The sequence below is a fragment of the Lithobates pipiens genome, unplaced genomic scaffold (genome assembly GCF_037356315.1).
Source record: "Lithobates pipiens isolate NorthernLeopardFrog02 unplaced genomic scaffold, aLitPip1_a1.2 Scaffold_13, whole genome shotgun sequence".
Classification (NCBI taxonomy): Eukaryota; Metazoa; Chordata; class Amphibia; order Anura; family Ranidae; genus Lithobates; species Lithobates pipiens.
In genome coordinates, this window is record NW_027507718.1 from 139,353,144 (window position 1) to 139,381,079 (window position 27,936).

General features: G+C 43.4%; 1 protein-coding gene across 1 annotated transcript in view; it reads right to left on the reverse strand.

Annotated features, from left to right (window-relative positions):
- The window catches only part of MED16 (mediator complex subunit 16), a 51,676-nt gene extending 24,447 nt beyond the window's left edge, over positions 1–27,229 (reverse strand). The window contains exons 1-10 of the mRNA XM_077475647.1: positions 26,923–27,229; positions 24,051–24,158; positions 23,757–23,926; positions 23,199–23,630; positions 6,238–6,343; positions 2,864–3,019; positions 2,529–2,737; positions 662–868; positions 353–563; positions 131–264 (exon numbers count right to left, since the gene is read on the reverse strand). Of these exons, the coding sequence (XP_077331773.1) occupies positions 131–264; positions 353–563; positions 662–868; positions 2,529–2,737; positions 2,864–3,019; positions 6,238–6,343; positions 23,199–23,630; positions 23,757–23,926; positions 24,051–24,158; positions 26,923–27,058 (1,869 nt within the window). The 5' untranslated portion in view covers positions 27,059–27,229. The remainder of the gene's footprint in view (positions 1–130; positions 265–352; positions 564–661; positions 869–2,528; positions 2,738–2,863; positions 3,020–6,237; positions 6,344–23,198; positions 23,631–23,756; positions 23,927–24,050; positions 24,159–26,922) is intronic.
- Between the last annotated feature and the right edge of the window lie 707 nt (positions 27,230–27,936).

The window sequence follows — 27,936 nt, forward strand, 5'->3', positions numbered from 1 at the left end:
GAGTTTGTCTTGCCCCTTAAGTACATGTTTATGTAACCATTATAACTAGATCTTAACATTATACTACAGGAAAAAAATGGAGCTGTAAAATTGACAACAAAGAAGATACCTCAGGGTAAACAAGGGTTACCTGGTTGGGAAGGCTGGCCAGCAGATACAGCACAAAGTCACCAATCCACTGAATAAGTTGCTGTAGTGACTGAAGAGTTGGCATGTCCAAAACAAACTCCTCTGTTTTCAGGTTGATCATCACTTTGTCTATATCTAAAAGAAAAATTGTGGATTACAGGGAATACCAAGCACAGCAAAAACATATATTTCTATTTGTACTTCAACTTTGCATTAAATGTACCTGTATCAGGGTACTTATTGCAGATCTCAGTAAGCCTGTCTCCTGGGCTTTTGTCAGGGGTGTTAAGAAAGTGGGGTCGCAGCAAAGACTTCAGAGTGCAGCTGACTGAAATAAGGAACAACTTGGCATGATAGTCACAGACTCGAGTGATGGTGCTGGGTGACAGTTTACAAAGTGATGCTTTCATAGCCAAGATCCGGGTGGAAAGGACCTAAATTATCATTAACAAGGTTATATTTCATATGCTAAACACACCTGCTTTTAAATGATGATGTTGTGCTAATTTTTATGTACCCAACCAGTTCTCACCTGCTGCAGCGCTGCATTTTGTTTGGTATACTCTTCGTGTAGTTTCTCTACTAAATTGTGTACCATGTTAGGCTGTACATGTAGCAGGATATCCCACCAGTCATACCCAGTCACCATGCAGTACTCCAACAAGAACAGGAGATGACGAAGGGAAGTAGTCATATCAAGTGCGTGACCCATAGATGGGGAGACTCTCAGCATGCTGAGCTGTTAAGGCAGAGAATTTAAATGACTAACAAATAAGTATATTCTCATTTTACTATAGCATCTAACTGCACACATTTTCACAAACTTGTTAGACATCCTTATAGTAGGTTTATTTTACACTAAACTTTGCCTATGGTGCCTTACAACACAAACATCAGTCCTGGTCCACCAAAAGGAACATATATACACACACACACACACACACACACACACACATTCCCCACTTAAGGTTCAGATTTGAATGACTAATCCCTTGTACACATGGTCGGAAATTCCGACCACAAAATCCGTTGGATTTGTTACAATGGATTTTGTTCAAAACTGGTGTTGCATACACCCGGTCGGACAAAGTTGTCAGAAAATACAATTGTTCAGAACGTGATGACGTTCGTTCCGACGGGACTACGTTCAGCCTAGTAGCCAATAGCTTTGCTCTCATACTTTGATCTGAGCATGCATGGCACTTTGTCCGATTGGAATTCTCTACAAACGATCGGAAAAAGTCAGATCGGATTTTGTTGTCGGAAAATTTTAGATCCTGCTCTCAAATTTTTTCCGATAGAGCTCACACACGATCGGATTTTCCGACAAAGTAATCCGATCTGACTTTTCCATCGGAATTTCCGAGCGCGTGTACAAGGGCTTAGCCTACCACTGTTTTTTGGGGTGGGAAGAAATTAAATCATCCGGAAGAAACCCATGCAAACACTGGAAGATATACAGTATCTCACAAAAGTGAGTACACCCCTCACAGTTTTGTAAATTGTTTATTATATCTTTTCATGTGACAACACTGAAGAAATTACACTTTGCTACAATGTAAACTAGGGAGTGTACAGCGTGAACAACAGTGTAAAATTTGTTGTCCCCTCAAAATAACTCACTTTTGTGAGACACTATAGATACTCCATTCAGTCCTATTTATACAGAAAGTGACTTCTATAGCAATAAGTAGAGACTGCAGAATGGAACATAGAAAGGATATACAGTAGTTGCATTATGTTTCTCTTAATTAGAGCTGCACAATTTGGGCTAAAATGAGAATCACAATTTTTTTGCTCAGAACATCATCTCCCACATTATACAATTACATAATATTTAGGGGTTCTGAGTAATTTGCTAGCAATAAATATAGATTTTAACTTGTAAGCAGCAAGTGCCAGAAAAAAGGTTTAGTGTTTAAGTGGTTACATTTCCCTCACCTACACACAGAAGTTAATTCCTTTGATCTAAGAAAAGGTTACTTTGTTTACTTATCCCAGATGTTGTGATAAAACGTGTCAGGCTGCCTGGATTTTTTTTCAGCTATCAGAACTGTCTGCACTTGTTAGAAAAAAAATCATGACATGCCGTTTTGAAGATCAGGGAAGGAGGAAAAAAATAAATAAAAAAATAGCGATTTTGATTCTTAACGATTAATCATGCAGCTCTACTCTAAATCTGTACAATCGTGAATATTCATGGGAATGTTACCTGTACTCATTGGGAGAATAAACCTACATGTGACGCACATATGTGCTCACCGACAAGGGCTACAATGTTAAAGTGACAACAACAACTAAAAAAATTCTTATATCGAACTGTAAATGCTTTTCATTTCTATACATGCCAACACAGGCAAAGAGGTCAATAGAATACAGTCTAAAAATGTCTTCTTAACCTTGCCCTGGGTGTCTAATCCAACTAATGCCAATGAGGTCCATGACATCTGCAGGGCCTTGAAGTGAACACACGGGGTAGGTGAACGCTGACGTTTTAAACTGGGTTCCTCAGAGGAACGCATTGATGAACCAAATAAGACAGCCATTGTCTGCAGTGATAATCTGTGCACAATGTGAACATTACCATCATGGAACGCCAGTGCTAGACCTGAAAAAAAAAAAAAAAAAAATCATCAAATTCTGATTACTAGACAACATGTACTTTGATTTTAAGCCATATACTTCAACTAGCCTGCTATGGTAACAAAGGTACAGAATAATAAATGTATCATACCTAACCCAGGATAAAATTTTGTCTCATTTGCCACTTTGATGTCCGTATTGGTAAGGGAAATTGGCAATTTGGGTAGAGCTACAGCAGACACACGCTCAAGTTCATTAGTGGCTGACAATATGCGCCACTTTAGTATCATCGGCTGTTTATCACTCACTGGAAAAAAAAAAAAAAAGCTCAATTAGCAATTTATTTATACAACACAGTCAGCATATTCCACAAATGGTTAGAAAGCACCAGATGCCAACACAAAAATATTATATATTTTTCTGAGCACAGCTAAGCTTACTGCACCTAAATTGCAAGTAGATGCTCTGTGTGAATTGTACCATTGAAAAAATAAATTCATATGCACTTCGAAATATCCTATAAATGCAGATAAAACAGTTTTATTACCTGTCAATCCTGTTAGGAGACCCATTACCATTATTTATCACTTTCTTTGACACACCAAGCTGTCCAGAAATAAATGGCAGTCAGTTGGGGCAAAACTATATGACAAGAACACTGCAGCAAATGCCTTTAAGCCAGCTATTTATTCGTAATACCGTTTTCCAAATGAAAGAAAACCAAAAAAAAAAACCTGCACATCGGTGTCGATTTACTAAAACCAGAGAGTGCAAAATCTGGTGCAGCTGTGCATGGTAGCCAATCAGCTTAACTTCAGCTTGTTCAATTAAGCTTTGATAAAAGTCAAAAAAAAAAAAAAAAAAAGCCTTGAAACCGATTGGTTTCTATGCAGAGTTGCACCAGATTGTACACTCTCCAGTTTTAGTAAATCAACCCCATTCTGTTTACTGCCTAAAAGTGTTATCTAGAGTCAGGCTTTAATTTGTTTATCTTTTGCGCATGGAAGACGACGTTCACGGCACAGGGCTCTGAAGGAACGGCACGGGAGACCGTTCCCTCAGAGCAAATGCGCAAGTGATGTCACTGGCTGCATGTGCACTAAATATCTCCTAAACAGTGCATGGTTAGGATGTATTTACACTACCTATTAGGTATGTGTTATTATGGGCTGACCAATAAGTAAAATTTAATGTTGGAAGTTTACTTCCACTTTAAAGTCCATTCAAAAGTCTACCTAATGCCAGGTACACAAAGGGAGGATTTTTATGTTCATCACAGCGGACTGCATGAAAAAATAAAAAAATAAATAAAAAAATAAAAAAAAGAGAAAAACCAACAGATCGCAGTACTAACACAAGCGATGTTAGTAAAGCGATCTCCTCCGCTGAGCTATTGTGTTCTGACAAGGAACTAATTGGCAGCGAGCGCCGATTGGATGCTGGTTTTTCCAGCATGCCCATTCGAAAAGCCAGTGTTTGACCAGATTCTGTCAGACAGGCTGCTATACACACGGGCCGTATGTCGAACCCGTGCCTGTTGAATCAATTGATATTTGGGCTGTGTGTACCAGACTTGAGACTCTCCTGTCCATAGAGTGACAGCACAGCTGTGCAATTTCACTACATAAGTGTTGTCATCCTAATAAAGGAAGAGTAAACATAACAGACAAAACTATGCTACATGTGGGGAGAAAAAAAAAAGGGCAAAAAACAAAACAAAATACTGTTGTGCTAACAAAAGACACAATTACTAGTTCTAGTAACATACTGAATCACATTTATGATTTTGTCCATAGTTTTATTTTAATGGTAATTTCTTGATGTACAAGTATGCAAAAGTACAAAACAGCTTATTTAACTGTCTGTTGAAAGAGGAGCTGAACTTTGGAAGGTGCGCCTAAAAAATGGAGGCAGAGAACAAAGGACTAGTCACCAGTATTGCCTGTGGTCTCCCTGCAGCCGATATTTTCTCCATGACTGACATACAATGCTTTGCCCTGCACTGTGTCTGTGTGCAGGCACCCATATTGGTAGAGCAGGGATTTATTTCATCATGTCAAAGCCTACAGTAAGGAGAACAGTGAACAGCACGTGTGACATCAATAAATCTATCTCTGAGATTACCAATCCGAGGCAGCAATAACAAAGCTCATACCCACAGATTTACAACTATTACAACTACGGGGCAGTAGGCACTGCATAAGCACAATTAAAGTGGTGTTGCCACCAAAAAAAAAAAAGAAAGAAAAATACTTAAAATTCATAAATAAATAAGTAATTGGGGGGGAAAAATAATTAATTTACTCACCTCTAAAGGCCTGTTGCTAGGGGGTACCTCGTAGTCTGCCTCCTTCATTGCCTGGGCTGGTGACATTACTTCCCCTCGTGCCGCACACGTGTGAAGCCACAGCCGGGTGCCCACAGTAAGAATGCCGGCACCGCGAGTGGGGAACGAGGGGGGGCTTCGTTCCCCCGCAACGCTAGACCCTGGGACAGGCAAGTGTCTGATTATTAAAAGTCAGCAGCTGCAGTATTTGTAGCTGCTGACCTTTAACATTTTATTTTTTATAGGGGGCACCCCATTTAACATTTGTAAATGAACCCCTGAAAAAGCCCTCCAGTTTATGGGAACCCTTGCTAAAAACAATTTTGAGTCAGTGGGGAAAAGCCACCTTACATTACTATACGGTAGGAAGAATGCCCTTTGCATTGGTGGCCTTTAGAAAGAATGCACCCCCTTATAGTTCTGGTTAGCATGCCACCCTTGAAGACAGCTAAGAGATCATTAGTGGCTTTCATGTGGTGTTGGCCCACAAACTATGCAGTCACTATTAGATGGGAAATCAGTCAAAGCCCAAGGTAACCTTTGTAGCCTCCGAAGCAACCCCATGGCTCCACAGAGCCAACATTACTTGGCCAAACCAGCAGCCTGGCCCGATTATTATTTTTTTCACTTTCCCCATTAGTTGGTTTTAGTAAGATTTCCTCAAGATCTGAATATTTTCTCTGGGGTAAAAAGGGATAAGAAAGGCTGATCTAAACACTCATTGTGTGACAACACACAGTCCCAATTAACAGGCACTCTGATAAAATGAGGCCAATTTGTAAAAAGTGAATTTGGGTATCTAGAAATCATACAGCAGAAAATTTACCAACCCGATAAAGAAATGGGTTGGAGCAGTGGTCAACTTACAAGATAAAAGGGGCCTCAAATGTGTTTCCCAGACATCAAAGGAAAACCATACATCAAAAAAAAGAAAAGGGAATAGCAAAGAAAGTGTGAAACCAAACCCTTTAAAATTAGTAAAGGGGATTCTAATAAATATATTCTATCACTCGGGCTGAGTGAGCACCTAGGCAGGACAAGCACTGACTACTGGGGGTCCAAGAGAAACCACCAAAGAGAAGTACCAAAGAAACATTTGACCTTTGTTCTGTAGTTTGGGAAGTTACAATGAGGGCAGGCAGAGGCTGAACCTGTAGACAAGTAGTCCAAATCTAGAGGCTATAATAATGCTATTTTACCTCCAGGAGAAAGTTGCTGGAATATGTTATTGAGAGGGAGTCCTTCCTTACGCAAGGACCAGCACTCTGCTACACTGGAACACTGATTAGAGGCACATAGGAGAACCTAATAGAAGGAAATAAAATTAGTTACAAGTTAATATACACGTGTTATCAGAGAAAACAAAAAAAATAAAAAAATAAACCACACACACACACACACACACACACACACACACACACACACACAAACCTTCCAGGATGGCACACCCTACAGGAGAATCAATTGACAACTTGTTATAAGGTACTCACCACCTAATGTTCAACAATTTTCCCTTCTCCAATGGGTGGGAAGTAGGCCTGCCGTCCTGGAAGGTTCATAGAAATACTGTTAAGTCTAACGCAGGTTCTCGCCTATCTCCTCCCAGGACGGCACACCTGAGAGGATAACAAAGTAACCACAGGCCTACCTTAGGGTGGGACCCCTGCCTGCAAGACCTTTCAGCCAAATGCCTGGTTTTGAACTGAGTTTTAACTCCACTCCATAGTGCATGATGAAGGTAGCTAGCCAGATCATGTCCCTGCCTTCTCTTCAGATGCAGGATATAGGTGGAATAGGCTCTTAAAGATGGAATCTGAGAACCTATGAATTTAAGTTAGGAGGATTGACTGCCCCAACCTTCTCACAATCGTGGTCTATCATGCCTGTAACTGCTGCTTAGCAACACTAAAAAGACTAATCAGACTTGTTCTGTGAAACAAGGAACTACTTTGGGCAACAAAGAGGATCTGGTTTTAAACCACTAGCCTGTTCAGGAGAATGATTTAGAAAAGGCTCCCTGGGAAACAATCCTTGCGGGTCCCCTTTTATTTATTTGCCATTGCCATGGTCAAAAGGAAAAACCTACTTAAGGATAATAGATTAAGGGAAGCTTATTCACTGGGCTCAGAGGACTGGACAGGCATGTACCCAAGCATACCCAACATCTGGTTTTCCTCCCATCTGAATGCTGACATGTCAGATGTGAAGGTGTTCTATATAACCAGGCTCCTTAAACCCCTGCAGGTAGATGCATTAAAATTAAGCACAAATTAGCCTGGTAAGAACTGAGCTATTCCATAAATATCAGGTGTCCGAGACCATAATCCACTTCAATTACCAATGGGTGCCTCTTGGTACCAATGAGTGTCAAATTAAGCAGATCCCTACTACAGAGGATTAAGTCTATAATACGAGTAGAAGACTAAAATTGGCTAGCTACATCCAGTTCGTCCAAGGGGGTGACATGAAGGATACCTGCCGAGCCGCAAACCTATCGGGTCGGGTAAACAGGTCAAATAAGTTCTGATCCTGCATCTTCAAGCCATAATACTCCTATGAACATAACCTCCTAAGTTCTTACAAAAAAATCATGATAGATGATTTTATGACCTTCTACCAGTGTCCTATAACCCCACTGGGTTAAAGCCTAGGGGATGCCTCTGGCATGCCTGAATGTAAGGGACTGGATTTTTTTTGCAGTCAGAACTCCTGTTCCTTCCATGTGCATGGAAAATAAGGTCTGAAATAAAACACCCCCTTTCCTCTCTCTGATCACAACCTCATTAGTTTCACTGTATCCTTGCCTCCAACCACCCATCCCTCCAAGCAGCAAACAATTACTTGTAGGAACCTTCGCCACCTTAACCCTCTCTGCTCTATTCTGCTACTGAACACCTATATGACATAATTTCTCACCTGTCCTGACCTGGCCAACTCTGTCTACAGCAGTTCACTCTCATCATCACTAGATGCACTTGCTCCTCTAACCACACGCAGAATCAGGCTTTGACCGTTACAACTCTGGCAAACTGACAACACTAGAAATCTCAAGAGACATTGTCATGCTCTTGAAAGACTGTGGCGTAAAACCAAATGCCTGCAAGACATCACCCTATATAAATCTGCCCTTCTAAAATACAATTCCTGCCTCCATGCTGCCAAACAAGGCCACTTTGTTTCTCTTAATACTTTGTCATCCAATACCCGTCATCTCTTCTCAACCTTTAACTCTGTTTTGTTCCCCACCCCCTCTACCCGCTAACTCACTCACTGCCCAAGAGATTGCCAATCACTTCAAAGACCAGATTGATGCAATTCGTGAGGACACCTCCACTGTGCATACATCTTTCTCATCCAACATACCTTGCCTAACAGCATATTCAACACTCTCCTCTTTTGAATTGGCTACTACTGAAGAGGTTACAAAACTTCTCAGATGCCCACCTAACCAATTGTCCCTTGGATCTTGTTCCCTCACTACTACGGTCACTCTTCTTCTATCCTATGCTCCCTCACTCACATCTTCAATCTCCCCCTCCCCTCTAAAACATGCGCAGATCACTCCTATACTTAACCGCATGCCGACCAGCCACCGCATTTGCACTGCGGCAGCATGGTTCGGCTGTGCAAATCGCCGTTATGCTAGGTCAGTAGCATAAACGGGCACTAGGGGGGCGCGTGCGCTCGCTCCACAAGTGACCGGTGGTCTCAATCACCGCCAGCCTCCCTTCATCACTCGGGGCACATGAAAAACTGGCAGCTGTGTGTGTAAACACAGTTAACGGTTCTCTGAGCAGGGAACTGACAGATCATCTGTCCATACAGAGTAATGCCTTTTTTTCGAAATTGTCACTTTTTTGTTTATAGCGCAAAAAATAAAAACCGCAGAGTTGCTCAAATACCACCAAAATAAAGCTCTATTTGTGGGAAAAAAAGGACGCCAATTTTGTTTGGAAGCCACATCGCACGACCGCGCAATTGTCAGTTAAAGTGACGCAGTGCCAAATAGCAAAAAGGGGCCTGATGCTTTGGCTGCAAATTGGTCCAGGGCTTAAGTGGTCAAATAAACAGAAGTGTCACTAACAATTCAATGTTGTGCGTTTCTGATAAACAGCGTACAGTCACATAACCCACAGAAATGTCACTAATAATTCAATGTTGTGAGCCATAAGATAGTTATATAATAGAAAAGGCACAAAAACAAACAGAAAAAAAAAAAAAAGGACAAACCAACTTATTGTGCATTACTGAGGAGCAGTAAACCAACCAGAAAAGACAAACTTCCACGTTGTGCGTTTCTGATGTGTGGTCAGACAAGCATAACCTATCCTAGGCATAGCCTGAACTCCAGATACTAACCCTTCACCCACCAGCGAACGAACAGGGTAGTTCCAAATAATGGAACTCTGAGGTGTGTGACTAAAACCACAGTAGTGGTAGCTGTTACCCTACTACTGCATAATTATGAGTAGATGTAGTTGGCCCACACACAGGTGGGAGCAAGTCCAAGCCTCCCAAGCATCTAAGGTCTTAACGAGCACAGACCCAGAGATCAAGTCATCCTCAGGAAAAGGTGATCACAATCTTAGCCTGGAGGCAGACACTTGTAGGGCTTCACACTAAATACAGGCAGGTCTACATAGCTCTAGCAGAGGTTTTCTCCAAGAACCTGTTAATTGAGGGTTGCAGGATAGCATATTATGATTCTCGTTCAGCCCACAGGTGGACTGAAGCCCAAACCAGAAGAGGTCTTGATTAACCGCTTCCCTACCGCCTCGCGCAGATATACTGTGGCAGAAGGGCACGTACAGGCAGATTAACGTACCTGTACGTTGCCTTTTAAGAAGCAGCTTGCGGGCGCGCCAACCGGGAGCTCTGTGTACGTGATCGTGGGTCCCGTGGACTCGATGTCCGTGGGGATACCCACAATCGTCTCACGGGGAGGAAGAACGGGAACATGTTAATGTAAACAAACATTTCCCCGTTCTGCCTATTGGGAGCGATGATCAGTGTCGTGCAACACACAGCCCCTCCCCCCTACAGTTAAAATCACTCCCTAGGACACACTTAACCCCTACAGCTCCACCTAGTTGTTAACCCCTTCACTGCGAGTCATATCTACACAGTAATCAACGCATTTTTAATTGCACTGATCACTGTGAATGGTCCCAAAAATCACAGCAAAATGTTGCAGTCCCGATAGTTTTATGGCATTTTTATTATTAAAAAAAATAAAAAATTATCCCCTATTTTGTAGACGCTATAACTTTGGTTTGCGCAAAAACGCTTGTGATTTTTTTTTACCAAAAATATGTAGACGAATACGGCCTAAACTGAAGATAAAAAAATTTTTTTTTTTTTTTTATATATTTGAGGATATTATAGCAAAAAGTAAAAAATAATGTGTTTATTTCAAAAATTTCGCTATTTTTTGTTTATAGCGGTAAAAAATAAAAACCACAGGAGGTGATCAAGTACCACCAAAATAAAGCTCTATTTGTGGGGAAAAATACATCAAGTTTGTTTGGGAGCTACGTGGCACAACCGCACAATTGTCAGTTAAAGTGACGCAGTGCCGACTCGCAAAAAACACGCTGGTCTTTGGCCAACCCAATGGTCGGGGCTTAAGTGGTTAACTCGCACACACCGATAGATAAAGCAGCAGTGCAAGGAAGAAATAATAGGTTGGAACTTGTTGAGATGTTACACATAACATGCAACCCCCACAAACATAATATGATCACAAGGGTACATCATACTGTGCTTTCCCACCCTATGGGTAAATATTAGGAGGCAGGCTTTTAAGAGCATAAAACCTCTAAATTAACCATCTTGGAGCTACCTGCCAGATTCATAGCAGCTGGCCTGAGATTTAGCATTACCTGATGTGCATTTGCTGACCAGGAAAAAAAGAAAGATTTTTATAACATCTTACCTGTAAAATCCTTTTCTTTGAAGTATATCACGGTACACAGAGCCATAGTAGTTACTATGTGGGTTATAGGCCACCTTCAGGTGATGGACACGGCACACCCTAAGACAGGAAGGCCACTCCCTATATACCGTATATACTCGAGTATAGGCCGACCCGAGTATAAGCCGAGGCCCCCAATTTACCCCCAAAAAACTGGGAAACCTATTGACTCGTGTATAAGCCGAGGGTGAGATATGCCTGTCCATCCCTGTGTGTGTCCGTCCATCCCTGTGTGTGTGTCCATCCATCCATCCCTGTGTGTGTGTCCATCCATCCATCCCTGTGTGTGTGTCCATCCATCCATCCCTGTGTGTGTGTCCATCCATCCATCCCTGTGTGTGTGTGCGTCCATCCATCCATCCATCCCTGTGTGTGTGTGTGTGTGTCCGTCCATCCATCCATCCCTGTGTGTGTGTGTGTGTCCATCCATCCATCCATCCCTGTGTGTGTGTGTGTGTCCGTGTGTGTGTGTGTGTGTGTGTGTGTGTCCGTGCAGCCTTGTGTGTCCAGCCTACCTGTGTCCCGAGCGGTCCCGTCCGGTCCCGTCCCGAGCGGTCCCGTCCGGTCCCGTCCCGAGCCTCCGTGTCGTCCCGTCCCGAGCCTCCGTGTCGTCCCGTCCCGAGCCTCCGTGTCGTCCCGTCCCGAGCCTCCGTGTCGTCCCGTCCCGAGCCTCCGTGTCGTCCCGTCCCGAGCCTCCGTGTCGTCCCATGCCAGGATCGCCGCTCTTCGTCGGCGTCCTGGCGGCCATTCCCCTGTTCAAAAGCCCCGCCTCCGCCTGTGATAGGCGGAACACTCAATTTCCCAGCAGTCAGTGTTCCGCCTATCACGGACATCGGCTCATCCGAGGATGAGCCGATGTCCGTGATAGGCGGAACACTGACTGCTGGGAAATTGAGTGTTCCGCCTATCACAGGCGGAGGCGGAGGCGGAGGCGCGGCTTTTGAAAGGTAGAATGGCCGCTGTCTGTCTGCTCGACACGCTGTTCGGGCAGTCAGACAGCGGTGACTCGAGTATAAGCCGAGGGGGGCACTTTCAGCCTCAAAAAAGAGGCTGAAAATCTCGGCTTATACTCGAGTATATACGGTAACCCCTCCCACTACTGGGAGTACCTCATTTTTTTCTAGCAAAGCAACACATTTGTATACCAGAAAGAAGGGACGGCCCACTGTGTCCCGTGATGTACTTCAAAGAAAAGGATTTTACAGGTAAGCCATTATAAAAATCCTGTTTTCTTAATCGTACATCATGGGACACAGAGCCATAGTAGTTACTATGTGGGGATGTCCCAGAGCAATGTCAACTGAAGGGAGGGAGACACAACAAAATTAGGGCACCAAGAGACTTGCAGAACACTGCGCCCAAAGGCGATATCCTCATGACTTTTACATCTACTTGATAGAATCTGGTAAATATATGGACAAAAGACTAAGTTGCTCCTTGCAGATTTGAGCCATGGAGGCTTGGTGATGCACTGCCCAGGAAGTACTAACAGTCTTGGTGGAGTGTGCTTACTAGTTACATAGTAAGGTTGAATAAAGACACAAGTCCATCCAGTTCAACCTGAGTGAGTCTCTACAATTGTCCCAATCCCTGTACATTGCACACTCACATCGGTCCCTACCCTCAAAGGAGCCCACACAGTACCCGGAGGAAACCCACACAGGCACAGGGAGAACATGCAAACTCCAGGCAGGTAGCGTCGTGGTTGGGATACGAACCAGCGACCCTTTTTACTGCTATGCAAAACGTGCTAACCACTACCCCACTGTGCCACTTTAAATTAAACTTTAAAAAGGTGGAATTTTCCTCATTAAACCACAAGCTTGAACAATTACTTGTCAAATCCATTGAGAAACAGATGTCAATGCTGCCTGTCCTCTTTTAGGACCTTTACGCAAGGCAAACAAAACATCCGTTTTCCGAATCTGAACAGTCGCCTTCAAGTAGACCTTGATAGCTCTCACATCATCAAGAGAATGTAGTGATTTTTCTTCCGCAGAACAGGGTTCTGGGAAAAATTAAGGTAGAACAATACACTGGTTTAGATCAAAACCTAATACTACCTTCGGTAGAAAATTAGGATGAGGACACAATACAACCTTATCCTTGTGAATAATTAAATATGGCTCTTTACAAGAAAGAGCAGCCAACTCTGATACCCTTCTTGCAGAAAATATGGCTACCAGAAAAGCTAGTTTCCTTGTCAGGAGGACCAAGGGAATGCGTCGTATCGGCTCAAAAGGCTGTTTCTGTAATGCCGACAGAACTAAATTCAAGTCCCACGGGTTCAGGGGTGACCTAACCGGAGGATTAAGCGGAGTTACCCCCTGAATAAAGCTACAAACCAAAAGAATGCAAAGCAAGTGGTCGTTGAAATAATACCATAAAGGCCGAAACTGGGCGTTTGATAATACTCAAGGCCAGCTTAATTTCTAACTCCATCTGTAGAAAGTCAAGGATTCTACCTATGACATATTTCCTGGGGTGCTAACCCCTGGATTCACACCAGAAGATATATGCCTTTCAGACTCTATAATATATGACTTTGGAGGCTAGTTTCCTTGCATTAACCTAGGTAGATACCACTGAATCCGACATCCCACGCTTCTTCAGAATGTTGGTCTTTAAAGGAAAATTTTTCTAGGTCGCGAACCCAACCTAGGTATTCCAGGTAGCTGATGGTGGTGACCAGACTCTGGTCTAAGCAGGCTAATGACTGGTCTATCAAGAGCAGATTGTCTAGGTAAGATAGTATCGTTATAGCTTGAGCCCTTAATCTGGCTAGCGGAGGAGCCAGGACCTTTGTAAACACTCGAGGTACAGTAACTAGACCGAACTATGAACTGAAAATGAAGATTTTCTATCTCAAAGCATAGTGTCATCTCTGGTGAGCGGGAAAAATAGGTACATGGAGGTAAGCATCCTTGATGCGAATTGACGCTAGAAGTTCTCTACCTTAGTAGAATGGAGACTACTGATCAGATTCACTCCATGCGAAAGGAGCGGATATTCAAAAAAACTGTTGTTTCGATCTTTGAGATCTAGAATGGGTCTGACTCTTCCATGGGGATCACTGATATCACCTTTTGAGACAAAAGATGGTCCAGTACTTGAAATAGACTTATTTTTTCCCGGTTCCCTGGGAATGCTTGATCTGAGAAAACGAGGAGACGGGAACTCCCAGAACTCTAGTTTGTACCCTAGAGTTATTGAGGCGGCCACCCATTTGTCTCGACACTTCCTGCCAGATCCTTAAGAACTGCAGAAGTCTTCACCCCACTCGAGTGAGCGGGGGCACCCCTTCATAAAGGAGGCCTTCGTACTTTGTTTTGTAGGCTTCCTTCCCCAGGACCTTTTTTGTTCCTGGGGTTGACTGAGGTTTACCGCTTGAATTTGACGGTGGAGGCCATCGTGACTGCCTGGAGGCTGACGCTCCTGGCACTGAAGAAGCTGGTTTAAATGAAATACGCTTAGTCCTTTTCCTAACTGGCAAAAGGGAACTCTTTCCAGTAGAAAGTCTTTGGATGCAATTATCCAAATCATCCCCAAACAGCCGTTCACCGCAAAAGGGAAAACTGGCCAGGAATATTTTGCATGGCGCTTTGGCTGACCAATTTTTCAACCATTGTATACGACCCATATGCACCAGCCCAAGCGTAAGGCCTGGAGAATAGAATCTCTTATAGCGTCTATTGCAAAACATAACACCCCTGGTAGCTTGGCCAACTCTTGGGCCTGATGATCAGGAATAATCTCGAGTACCTGTTTAAACTGGTCTCTCAAAAATTGACTAATTGCTGCCAGTGCAGGCCGAGTTACTGAACCTGCCAGAGAAAAAAAAAAAAAAGTGTTTAATAGGAGTTCCAACTTCTTATCTGTTGGATCCTTAAAGCACTGTCTACCGGACAAGTCAAACTATTATTCACAGAGGATATAGCAGCGTCAATTGCTGGAATTTCCAATTTTTTATTAAATTTTTCCTTCATAGGATAAAGTGTTGAAAACTTTTTAGGAGGGTAAAAGTGCTTATTTGGGTGATCCCACTCAGAATACATAAGCTTTTCACGCAATGAATGGATAGGAAAAGCATGAACAGCTTGGGGAGGCTTTAGTGAACGAGAAAGTAGTAAGCTTATCGACCGACTCAGTTAAAAGGTAGCATGAATGTGGAGCGGACAAACTTAGTAAGATTGTACCATCAATCTTTCAGATTGTGAATCTGATGCTTCCACATTTGACCCCTCACAAGAAGAGTCATCAGCCTCTTCCTGGTCCCAAGAGAAATTCCATCATCTCCTGCCCCCGGTTCCTCTGTTTGAGGGTCGTGGGTAAAAGAAAGGGACCCATCGCGCTTAGTCCCATTCTGGATGAGATTAAAGCCGCTATTCTCTGCTCCAACCCCAATATGGTTGAGGAAAAATCCTCTTCAGTAGAAGACAGGGCCTGCAGTGTTGGAAACAGTTGCAACACCTGATGGCCCACTCTGACCAGCCACCCCAGAACTCTCAGGGGAGGATGCCATTTTTTTTTTTTTTTTTTTTTTTTTTTTTTAGAGACGGTTCTAGGCTTTGAGGTTGAAGGAGTCCCTTAAGCCCTTCTTTGGAGTGTTTCTAGCACCTCTTCTGACCATAGTCAGATGCACAAATGCAGAGGTACTACCAGAAGAAATCGCATCCACTGTCTGTGCAACAGTTCAGCCACTGCCGCTGCTATTAATGCTCAGCCTGATGCGTTTAGTAAATGTGCCAAGGGAATGCCTGTGTCACCAACCTCTTTACATGCCCCTTTTTGCTCGTGTCCCTCAGACATCTGCAGCCAGCAAAAATTGAGCTTTTAAACATACTCCCACGCTGGACATTGCAGGACGCCAATGCCGTGCTAATCCCCGCCCCTTCAGTCACTTCTCGGCCCCCCTCTTTTCAAGAGGGTTTTCCCGCGTGGGCCTCTGATCCGATGGGAACGGCGTGTGTGTGGAGGGGACGGCAAGGAGGAGACCTGAGACAAGCTGTTGTGCAGGGGTAATAAAAGAAAACGGAGTGGCATTGCCGATCCTTTTTGGCTTCCCCCTACCCAGGGAGAGGTTTGCCCAGGTGGGGGGTTGATTAGTGGAAAAAAATCCCCCCCCAATCTTACTGGAGGGTCTGAGCTGCTCGCCAGAGGGAAGCATGCTGTTTTTACTGCACAGCATGATCTTTAACCACTTCCCGCCCAGTCAATAGCAAATTGACGTCCGGGAAGTGGTTCTGTTATCCTGACTGGGCATCATATGACGTCCTTCAGGACAACACGCCGCCGCGCGCCTGTGGGAGCACGCATCACAGTGATTGGTGGAGTGGTCTGTCATTCTGACACACCGCTCCACTGATCTTGGTAAAGAGCCCCCACCGGAGGCTCTTTACCACTTGATCAGCTGTTTCCAATCACCGCCGATCACAATGTAAACAGAAAAAGCCAGTGATTGGCTTTTCCTCACTCGCGTCTGACAGCCGCGAGTAGAGGAGAGCCGATCGGCGGCTCTCCTGATAGGAGGGGTCTGCACTGATTGTTTATCAGCGCAGCCCCCCTCAGATGCCCACACTAGACCACTAGGGAAGCCACCTGGACCACCAGGGAAGTGGGCAAGATGTGGGTGGCCAGGTATGTACCTCATGGCCATCCACATGTGCAAATGATGCCCAATCTGTGCTAGCCAGTGCCCACAAATGGGCACTGACTGGCACCATCATATACCAAAATAAAAACAGTGATGCCCAGCAATGCCACCCATCAGTGCCACCTCATCAGTACCACCTAATTGGTGCCCAGTGCCGCCTTATCAGTGCCCGTCAGTGCAGCCATATTAATGCCCATTATTGAAGAAGAAAATGTACTTGACAAAAAATTTTAACAGAAATAAAAGGAAAAAAAAAAAAATTCTCTAAATTTTCGGGTCTCTATTTGTTGCGCAAGAAAAAATAAAAATAAAAAAAAAAAATCACAGAGGTGATCAAATACCACTAAAAGAAAGCACTATTTGTGGGAACAAAATGATAAAAAATTTGTTTGGGTACTTGGAAAATTGGCTTGGGTAGGAAGGTGTCCAAGTGCCTGGTATTGAAGGAAAACATGAAAAGATACTGCTCTATACAGCCCCCAGTGGTGACTCTTAGGCATGACAACATTATTATTATTATTTTTTTTAAAAGGAGACATTTCATAAGGAAATTTTAAAAATTCCCTAGAAACCTCCACTTACCTTTCCCACAAGGTTTTCTGCGGTAAAGCCAACCGACCCAATCTTCACCCATCACGGTGGGCTCCATTACCAAACCTTCAGGAACCAGGGACCCCACACTCCTGGACCTGTAAAGCACCCCACCAGTAAAACTTTATGGCTAAAAACACCAAAAGCACTGGATCCCGGGGTCCAGCTCTCTAAAAAGAGAAGCATTACAAGCAAAACCTTGTTTCGTCGACACAAGGCCGGTTACCATTCAATTCGGCCTAGAAAAGACACTTTGAATGGATCAGGTTGCATAGCTTGCCCCAGCAAAGGATTCATCCAGTAGAGCTCAGCACATCTTTACTCGTGACCAACACCTAAGACACTGGCGAAAAAACTGAGATACTCCCAGTAGGGGGAGGGGTTATATAGGGAGTTGACTTCCTGTCTTAGGGTGTGCCAGTGTCCATCCCCTGAACTTAGCCTATAACCCACATAGTAACTACTATGGCTCTGTGTCCCGTGATGTACGATTAAGACATTGTTCCTGGAATCTCCAATTTCCTGCAAACCACCTCACAACCCTTCCTTTAGGAATGTTTAGGGACAGGAACAGCCTGTAAGAGACTGTGTTTAACCAGTTGCCGACCGCCGCACGCCGATGTACGTCGGTACAATGGCACGGGCAGGCATAAGGACATACATGTACGTCCCTTGCCTCCCGCGGGTCGGGGGCCCGATCGGGCCCCCGCCCGGTGCCTGCGGCGGTCGGTATTCGTTCGGGAGCGATCCCGGACGAGGGGACGGCCATTCATTCATGGCCACCCCCTCGCGATCGCTCCCGACGAATAGAAATCCCCGGTGACATCACTTCCTCTCCTGTAATGTAAACACAGGAGAGGAAGTGATGTATTCTCTCCTCCGTGTCGGTATTTTTCGTTCCGACACGGAGGAGAGCGGATCAGTAAGTTGCACCAACACTCACACACACAGTAGAACATGCCAGGCACACTCACACCCCCCCTTTACCCCCCGATCACCCCCCCAATTACCCCTGCCCCCCAGTCACAGTGACACCAATGTCATTTTTTTTTTTTTTTTTTTTTTTTTTTTTTGCATTGGTGTCATTTGTGACTGTAATAACTGTTAGGGCAGTTAGAGTTAGCCCCCTTTAGTTCTAATGTACCCCCCTAACCCCCCCAATAAAGGTTTAACCCCGTGATCACCCCCCGTCGCCAGTGTCACTAAGGCTGGGTTCACATTGCAGCGGTTTATGAGAACGGATGTGATTCGCACCGCACTGCAGTGCAAATCACATCCGATCTCTGTGCGATTCGAGTTCAGCCATTCGCCGCACCCGCCGCAAATTCACACGGGACCCTTTTTTTGGCCCGCAGCAGAATCGGATCGCATGGGTGTTCACACCATGCGATCCGAGTTTGCAGATCGCACTGCGATATGCGAACTGATCTGGGGGTGTCAGTAACATTTCACTGACACTCCCAGCAGTTCGCATAGGGCAGTGTGAACTGCCGCCGGGAGGCATGCGATGCGGGAACCCGCCGCGCATTCGTGGCGTTCCCGCATCGCTCCAGTGTGAACCCAGCCTAATAAGCGATCGTTTTTCTGATCGCTGTATTAGTGTCACAGGTGACGCTAGTTAGGCAGGTAGGTATTTAGGTTCGCTGCAGCTTTTTATAGCGCCAGGGACCCCCATATACTACCGCATAAAGCCCCCTAATTGCCCCCTAGTTAACCCTTTCACCAGTGATCACCATATAACTGTTACAGGTGACGCTGGTTGGTTAGTTATTTTTTTATAGTTTCAGGGCACCCGCCATTTATTACCTAGTCTCACTAGTGTACCCCTAAATTTAGGGGTGTCTACTTTCCAAAATGGGGTCATTTGGGGGGGGGTTTGTGCCATCTTGGCATTTTATGGCCTTCAAAACTGTAACGCCCTTAGAAAGCCTGAAGGCGGTGCTTGGTTTTCGGGGCCCCGTACGCGGCTAGGCTCCCAAAAAGTCCCACATATGTGGTATCCCCATACTCAGGAGAAGCAGCAGAATTTATTTTGGGGTGTCATTTCACATATGCCCATGGCATGCGTGAGCAATATATCATTTAGTGACAACTTTGTGAAAAAAAAAAAAAAAAAAAAAAAAAAAAAGTTTGTAATTTTCCCGCAACTTGTGGCAAAATATAAAATATTCCATGGACTCAACATGCCTCTCAGCAAATAGCTTGGGGTGTCTACTTTCTAAAATGGGGTCATTTGTGGGGGTTTTGTGCCATCTTGGCATTTTATGGCCTTCAAAACTGTAATAGGTAGTGAGGAGTGAAATCAAAAAATTACGCCCTTAGAAAGCCTGAAGGCGGTGCTTGGTTTTCGGGGCCCCGTACGCGGCTAGGCTCCCAAAAAGTCCCACATATGTGGTATCCCCGTACTCAGGAGAAGCAGCAGAAATTATTTTGGGGTGTCATTTCACATATGCCCATGGCATGCATGAGCAATATATCATTTAGTGACAACTTTGTTAAAAAAAAAATAAAAAATAAAAAGTTTGTAATTTTCCCGCAACTTGTGGCAAAATATAAAATATTCCATGAACTCAACATGCCTCTCAGCAAATAGCTTGGGGTGTCTACTTTCTAAAATGGGGTCATTTGTGGGGGTTTTGTGCCATCTTGGCATTTTATGGCCTTCAAAACTGTAATAGGTAGTGAGAAGTGAACTCAAAAATTTACGCCCTTAGAAAGCCTGAAGGCGGTGCTTGGTTTTCGGGGCCCCGTACGCGGCTAGGCTCCCAAAAAGTCCCACATATGTGGTATCCCCATACTCAGGAGAAGCAGCAGAATTTATTTTGGGGTGTCATTTCACATACGCCCATAGCATGTGTGAGCAATATATCATTTAGTGACAACTTTGTGTAAAAAAAAAATAAAATTTTTTTTTTGTCATTATTCAATCGCTTGAGGCAAAAAAATAAAATATTCAATGGGCTCAACATGCCTCTTATCAATTTCCTTAGGGGGTCTACTTTCCAAAATGGGGTCATTTGGGGGGGTTTTGTACTGCCCTGCCATTTTAGCACCTCAAGAAATGAGATAGGCAGTCGTAAACTAAAAGCTGCGTAAATTCCAGAAAACGTACCTTAGTTTGTAGATGTGACAACTTTTGCGCAAACCAATAAATATACAATTATTGACTTTTTTTTTACCAAAGACATGTGGCTGAATACATTTTGGCCTAAATGTATGACTAAAATTGAGTTTATTGGATTTTTCTAATAACAAAAAGTAGAAAATATCATTTTTTTTCAAAATTTGCGGTCTTTTTACGTTTATATCGCAAAAAATAAAAATCGCAGAGGCAATCAAATACCATCAAAAGAAAGCTCTATTTGTGGGAAGAAAAGGACGCAAATTTTGTTTGGGTACAACATTGCATGACCGCGCAATTACCAGTTAAAGCAGCGCAGTGCCAAAGTGTAAAAAGACCTCTGGTCATTTACCAGCAAAATGGTCCGGTCTGAAAGTGGTTAACAGATCACACCTCTTCACCAGATTCACCCATATTGATGTACTCTATTAAGGCTTATAGTGGGAGGCTGGTAAGCTAGTTTTGCAATAACCACAGCATCTGAGTTACAAGGAAGCTGTGTACATTGGTCTAGCTGAAGCTTCTGGGCTATTTGTTCCCAGACATGAGGAAAAGGATAGTAGCACCCTGGATTGAGGGAGGGAGAACTCGCTCAATGCCCTAAACCCACCTGGCTGTTATTAGGGATTTTGCTGCTAAGCTCCCAAGGCAAAGGGAAGTACTCCCCACTTGTTGCATTTCCCCTTTTTTCGCTTTCCCAACCTCAGGGTCACACAGGAGAATAGCAAGAAAAATCACCGCTTTTCAATTCGTTGTCCCGCCTGAAGAGATGCAAAAATAGGCTGTGTGTCTCACACTGCACCAGCAGACACAATCTCTCCTGAGATCTACACTATTTCAAAGGGAAGGGGGAAATGCCAGGGCCATAAAAGCCAGGGGTGGCTAGCAGACAGCCTTGCTCTTATGTTGTCCCCTTTCTTGAACTCCCCTCAGGGAAGGCACTTGCCAAGACCCCACGCTGCAGCCACTGGCAATGCCTTTCCCTCCATTAGGGGTTGTTTAGGTAGTCACTCACTCCCCTGCACCATTTGCTCACCCAGTAGCGATCTGGTGCCTCATTGAGCTCTCTTCAGCAGTCACGCAGGTCAGAATCTCCTCCAGCGAATGTAGCCACCCTCCCCTTTGCGGCCCACCCTACAAGGGACTGGCAATCAGGCTCATCTGCAGGAGGAGAGAGATAGGAGGAGGAGACCGAGAGGCAGAAATTGTTGAGTGGCGTGTAGCAGCAGTGGTTCATACTCTCCTGTGACCAAAACGCTACCATTTTGGGGTGACCCGTGAGAGCTGAAGGGTCCAGCTCTAGCAGGTTAGTTCAGCCCTCCCCGGCCTCCCTATGCCTGCCTCACAGGGTAACCATCCCCGGTCATCTGGTAAAAAATAAAATAAACATGCTGCTTTGTTCGGGAGAAACACAATCAATACTGAGGAGCAAGGGGAAGGGTGGGGACTTACAGCAAGCTGTCAATTGATGGTTTCCTGTAGGAAGGAGCCCCTCATCTCTCAGGTGTGCTGTCATGGAAAATGACAGGAGAAAACATTACCTATATAAAGAGCATATATACACTTGCAGACCCTTTACTGCCATCGCCATAGCTGGACTTGCACTGACAAAGATGATTAGTCAGCTTGAATCCTGGATTAAACCAAGTCGGTCTGTCTCTTTAAAATTGTCCTACATACCCTATGTATAGCCATTTTTTCCAAGCATAGGACAGGGTAGTGAAGGATTAGACCCCTGTCAGGTTTCTTTGCTGGACATGTTTCTGCTGAGAAGCACCTTCACCGTTTTTTCCTGGTGACTCAGACGGGAACGGTAAATTAAAAAAAAAAAAAAAAATACAAATCAGCATAGTCACCAGAACAAGAGAAAAGAGTTAATCTTACAATGGTGACATGTATTTCTCTTACACCTGTCCAAAATGTGAATTACTTTCAACTTTTAGAGATTTTCTGCTGCATCTACTGGATAGAAAGTTTAGAAAAAATGTCCCCAACAAGACACAAACAAACAAACTAATAGCAGTGGCAATGGCAGTTTGTTTCCTACAACATCAAAAAACTATCCTATATGTAAAAATATCTGTCATGACTGGTTGAAAACCGTCATGTAAATTCTGCACAAAAGGTCACCACAGGTAGGAAAACTCTTACATATCAAAAAAAAATAAAAAATAAAAAAATACACAAGCCCATACAATGCAACAAAAAACATGAACACAAATAGAAAACCTCTATAATATATATATATATATATATATATATATATATATTTATTACACATATACACACACACACACACACACACACACAACTCATCCAGTGGAAAGCAAAACAAACCAATTAAGGATGATCCATTTTGTTACAGAGAGGAAAAAAATCCTTCCTGATCCCCCAAAGAGGCAATCGGATATTCCCTGGATCAGCTTTACACATTATAAATATCTATAAAATGTTAGTATTCAGTTATATTATGTGCATTTAGGAAATAATCTAGGTCTTATTTTTTAACAATCTACTGAGCTGGCCAAAACCAGCTCTTGAGGGAGTCTATTCCAACTTTTCACATCTCTTACCGTGAAGAAGTCTTTCTGTATATGGAGGTTAATGTCTTTTCCTCCAGACATAAACAGTGTCCCCTTATCCTCTGTGATGACCTTAAAGTGAATAACTCAACACCAAGTGCACTGTATGGACCACTTATGTATTTATACATGTTGATCATATCCCCTTTAATCCTCAATTTCTCAAGAGAGAATCACATTTGTTTCGGCTAATCTTTCCTCGGGAAATTAGGAGCAAAAACAATAACTTTTCCATTTACCTGCTCGGACATGTCTCTGGCAAGAAATTTGAGATGAGTAACAGCGGGAAACTTGTCTTTTCGTGCTGGATCCGTAGTGCATCGCATGAAGAGTGAAGGTAAAATCTCAGTGTCAATTTTGCACTTTTCACTCACAACAGACACACAGACTTTGTAGAATTGTACAGGGGATGTGCTGCTTCCATCACAGGTGGCTACAACAATGTTTCCGCCACCAGTAAAAGCAATGTCAGCCAACGCAACCCGACATCGCAGACGACACAAACTTTCTGTAGCTGTCAGCACTTGTCCATTGGGCTTTAACAAAGACACAGTGACAAGTCCACTGATCGTGACAGCAATCCATCCTTCCATTGGCTTTCCTCCAAATAAGGTAAGAGATGGAGAAAACTTCACACGAGAGAATTTCTCCCCAAAACTGGAGACACCAGACTATAAGAAAACAGAATGGATAAATGTAAGGAGGAACTACTGCAGATGTAAGCATACTGACCTATACAGACATAAATGGTTGGAAAAGAGTGTATGGAGGTAAGATAAGGTAATGTTACTATTTACCTTTTCCACGTGCAGTGCCAGTTTCACCCCATTGTGAAGCCAAGAAAGTGCCACAATTGGGTCTCCATCTACCTCACTGCTTACTATACACTGCCAGCTATTTGCCAAGTGATCCGTCATGCCCCAACACTTAATCCTGCCATCAGCATCAGCTGACAGTAGACGAGATCCTAAAAAAAAAAAAAAAAAAAAAAAAAAAAAAAAAAAAAGAAGAACAGTACATATATAATTTCAAAATTAAAATTTGCAGAGGTCTTTTAAAACATCTTCTCATCTATTATCTACAACGCTTACCAGATTGGTCCCACTCCAAGCTTGTGATGACTTCTTGGTGTCCAGAGTTGATAGAATAGACATCCCAAGGATGCTCTGTGTCCAGGATGTGGATCATATGGGTAAGATCTTTGTTAAAAAAAATAATAAAAAATAAAATATGTCAGCTCAGTCATAAAGCCATGGAATTTTTTGAACTAGAGAGTGTGCATCTCCATAGAAAACAATACAAGGATAAGTGGGGGGGGATGTCCCCAGTGAGGGTCACTGCCAAATAATGACTGGAGTGGGATTTATCTCTGTAAACCTTCTTTGAAGTTGAATAGGATTCTCCTTGATCATGCTCTTACACCTCTCAATGGTTCCCTTTACTTCAACTGGTGGGGAGATCTGTCCACTTAGAGCAGAACCTCAAGTTTAATGTGAAGGTGTGAATAGGGACTTACAGAACAGAACGCTTTCCTGTGTGGTTAGCATGAACATGTCCTCAATTGGGTTAATTTGCTAACTAGCTTCTACCCCTTCATTCCATCATTTAAAGTGGATTTTCACCCTCTGAATAGACTTCCCTCTAATCTACCCCTGCACTACATGAATAGCACTGATTTTTATCTACTTTTTTTAGTGGAAAATATACAGTTCCGCCTAGGCGAATTACAAGCGCAGTGTTCACTTTGTCTCTTGGGATATGCACGTCACATTCAGATGGGGGGGGGGGGGGGGGGTGTGCCTAGTGCCACTGTTCTGTTAAAATAGCCAACTTGCCAAAAACTCCAACTACTTAAAGAGGAGGGCCGGTTTTGAAAAAAAAAAAATTTAAAAGTCAGCAGCTGCAAACACTGTAGCTGCTGACTTTTAATAAGTAGACTTACCTGTCCAGGGCGCCCGCGATGTCGGCCGCCCGAGGCTGACCCGTCCCTCTGTCTCGGGGCCACCATTTTGGGTAAGGGAAACAGGCAGTGGAGCTTTGCGGCTTCACTGCCCGTTTCCTACTGCGCATGTGCGAATCGCGCATCGCTTTGTGAATGGGACGCGCTGTGTAAACAACATTTCTCCATTCTGCCTAGCAACTAGTGACGCTGACCTCTGCTCCATGTGATTGGAGCAGAGATCAGTGTTCACTAAATGAAAGCCCAACCCTCCCACAGTTAGTAACACACCCCTAGGAACACTTAACCCCTACACTGCCTCCCACTGGTTAACCCTTTCACTGCCAGTGTCATTTACACAGGAATCACTGCATTTATATAGCAGTGATTACTGTATAGATGACAATGTTCCCAAAAATGTGTCAAAAATGTCCGATGAGTCCCCCACAATGTCGCAGTCACAATAAAAATCGCTGATCGCCGTCATTACTAGTAAAAAAAAAAAAAAAAAAAAAAAATTATTAATAAAAATGCTATAAAACTATCCCTATTTTGTAAACGCTATAACTTTTGCGCAAACCAATCAATAATCGCTTATTGCGATTTTTTTTACAAAAAATATTTAGAAGAATACGTATCGGCCTAAAATGAGGGAAAAAAATGTTTTTTTTTATACATTTTTGGGGGATATTTATTATAACAAAAAGTAAATAATGCGTTTTTTTCACAATTGTCGCTCTATTTTTGTTTATAGCGCAAAAAATAAAAAACGCAGGGGTGATCAAATACCACCAAAAGAAAGCTCTAATTGTGGGAAAAAAAGACGTCAATTTTGTTTGGGAGCCACGTCGCACGACCGCGCAATTGTCAGTTAAAGCGACGCAGTGCCGAATCGCAAAAAGTAGTCTGGTCTTTGACCAGCAAAATGGTCCGGTCTGCAAGTGGTTAAATGATTTTTTTCTAATTTTTAATGTATTTTCTTTTTTCAGGGTGGCCCTCCACTTTAACTTCCGGTTTCTTTAAACCAGTGGTCATCAATCCTGTCCTCAGGGCCCACTTACAGGCCAGGTTTGCAAGAGAACTGAAATACATTACAGGTGATATAATTTGCTGCTCAGTGATTGCAGTATTCTAGTCTGCATCTCCCCAAGGTAATACATAAAACCTGGCCTGTTAGTGGGCCCCGAGGGCAGGGTTGATGACCACTGCTTAAACCATCAGTAATTGGAGAGTTTGAAGAACTGCTGTTTGGACACAACACCGGCAACTGAATATAGTCTGATGCCCGATATTATGAGTGGAGATTGTTCCTGCGAGGCAGCAACATTGTCCTTGTTAGCCGCTGTGCTGTCAAAACAGCTAAATCTTCCTGTACCAAACTGTATTCCATTGTCAGTGTTGTGTCCAAACAGCAATTCGTCAAAATCTCAAATTACTGATTGTTTAAATAAACTGAAGTGACATGATTGAAGTTTTTGACTAGCTGGCTGATTTGACAGAACCACAGCATCAGGAGGCATGCTGGCAGACCCCTCAATGACATTACAAGCAACATGGCAGAGCGGGACTGAGTGATGACAGAAGACAAGGGCTCAGTGGGACAGCTGTGGGTGGGTAAGATCTGCTTTGATAGTGACAATCTCAGCTGTGTTCAGATTCTAGGCTGAACCCACCTGAGTGAGCCCAGCAGGAAGTGGTCACCCTACTGGATCAGTCATCTGCAGTTGGGGCATTCCCACCTGGTCAGTATACATGCTGCTGCAGGATCAGGGAACTAGGATCCCAATATACCTGAGTCCATCTCTAATACTGAATACAGGGCCAGCCCTGACAGATGAATGAATGAAAAACCTCCCTGTTGCTGCAGCGTCCAGTAGGTTATAATAATGCCTTTTGTTCCATTCTACCACACCACTAAGTGATATGCAGCACATGAACAGCAATCTGGATAAAGCACTTCATTGTGAAGGTTTCCATCCGGAAATTCGAAAATGATAACAGGTGATATGGGGACAGAAGAGTACCTTTCTCATCCTCGCTCCTCTGGTCTGACGTGAAGGCGATCAGGTTACGGCAGGACCAGGCGCACACCGGCGGACTGGAGGGACAGTGACTGCTCCGGGGCTTCCTGTCCCACTCACAGATGTAGGCCACGTCCATGGCGACCCCCTTCCCGGGCCTTATTACGCCAGAGGAGCCGAGCTCACCCTCTAATGATGGTCACACCGGCACCGGAAGCTCCAACATGCCATTCATGTATACAGTACCAAGGAAGTGTACAAAACAGACGCTCCGTCTCATGCTACTCGGGAAAGTCGCCTTCTAATGACGTCACGTCTGTAGTTGCATGCTGAATCCTCCTATAATGCAACGAAAACAAAACCAAACTACAGTTATTGAAAATGAACACTGCAGGGGACTTACGAAACATAACGAAGTTTCAATAAAAATAAATAAAAAATTAACATCTTCAATCAATAGTGTGTGTATGTATGTGTGTATATATATATATATATATATATATATATATATATATATATATATATATATATATATATATATATATATATATATATATAATTATAATTTAGTTCCCGCAAAGTGGCCTTTCTTTCACTTGGAATATTATTTCTCCTCCTTAATACTTTGTCACTACTTTGAAATGTATCTAAACCCAAGAAGGAAAATTGGTAGTATTGTAGCTCATCGGTCCTTAAATAGGGTTACTCCTAGCTCCCAACTGTCCCTGATTTGGAGCACTGTCCCTCTTTCCTCCTCATATGTCCCTCATGTTGGTCTGATATATAAAATGCACTTTTTATCTTTCAAAAAGTGTTTTTCACCACTAAACCTTTCTTTTATAATTTATTTATTTCAAGAAGCAACAAAAACACATATTTTCTCCAACAAGAAAACAAAAAGAAATAATTACAATTCAGGTATTACCAACTAACATCATTCAAGTAGAACATACCAATACAGAGTATCAAAATGATATGACATAAGCGCTAAACCTTTCATCTAATTTCTAAATTGCT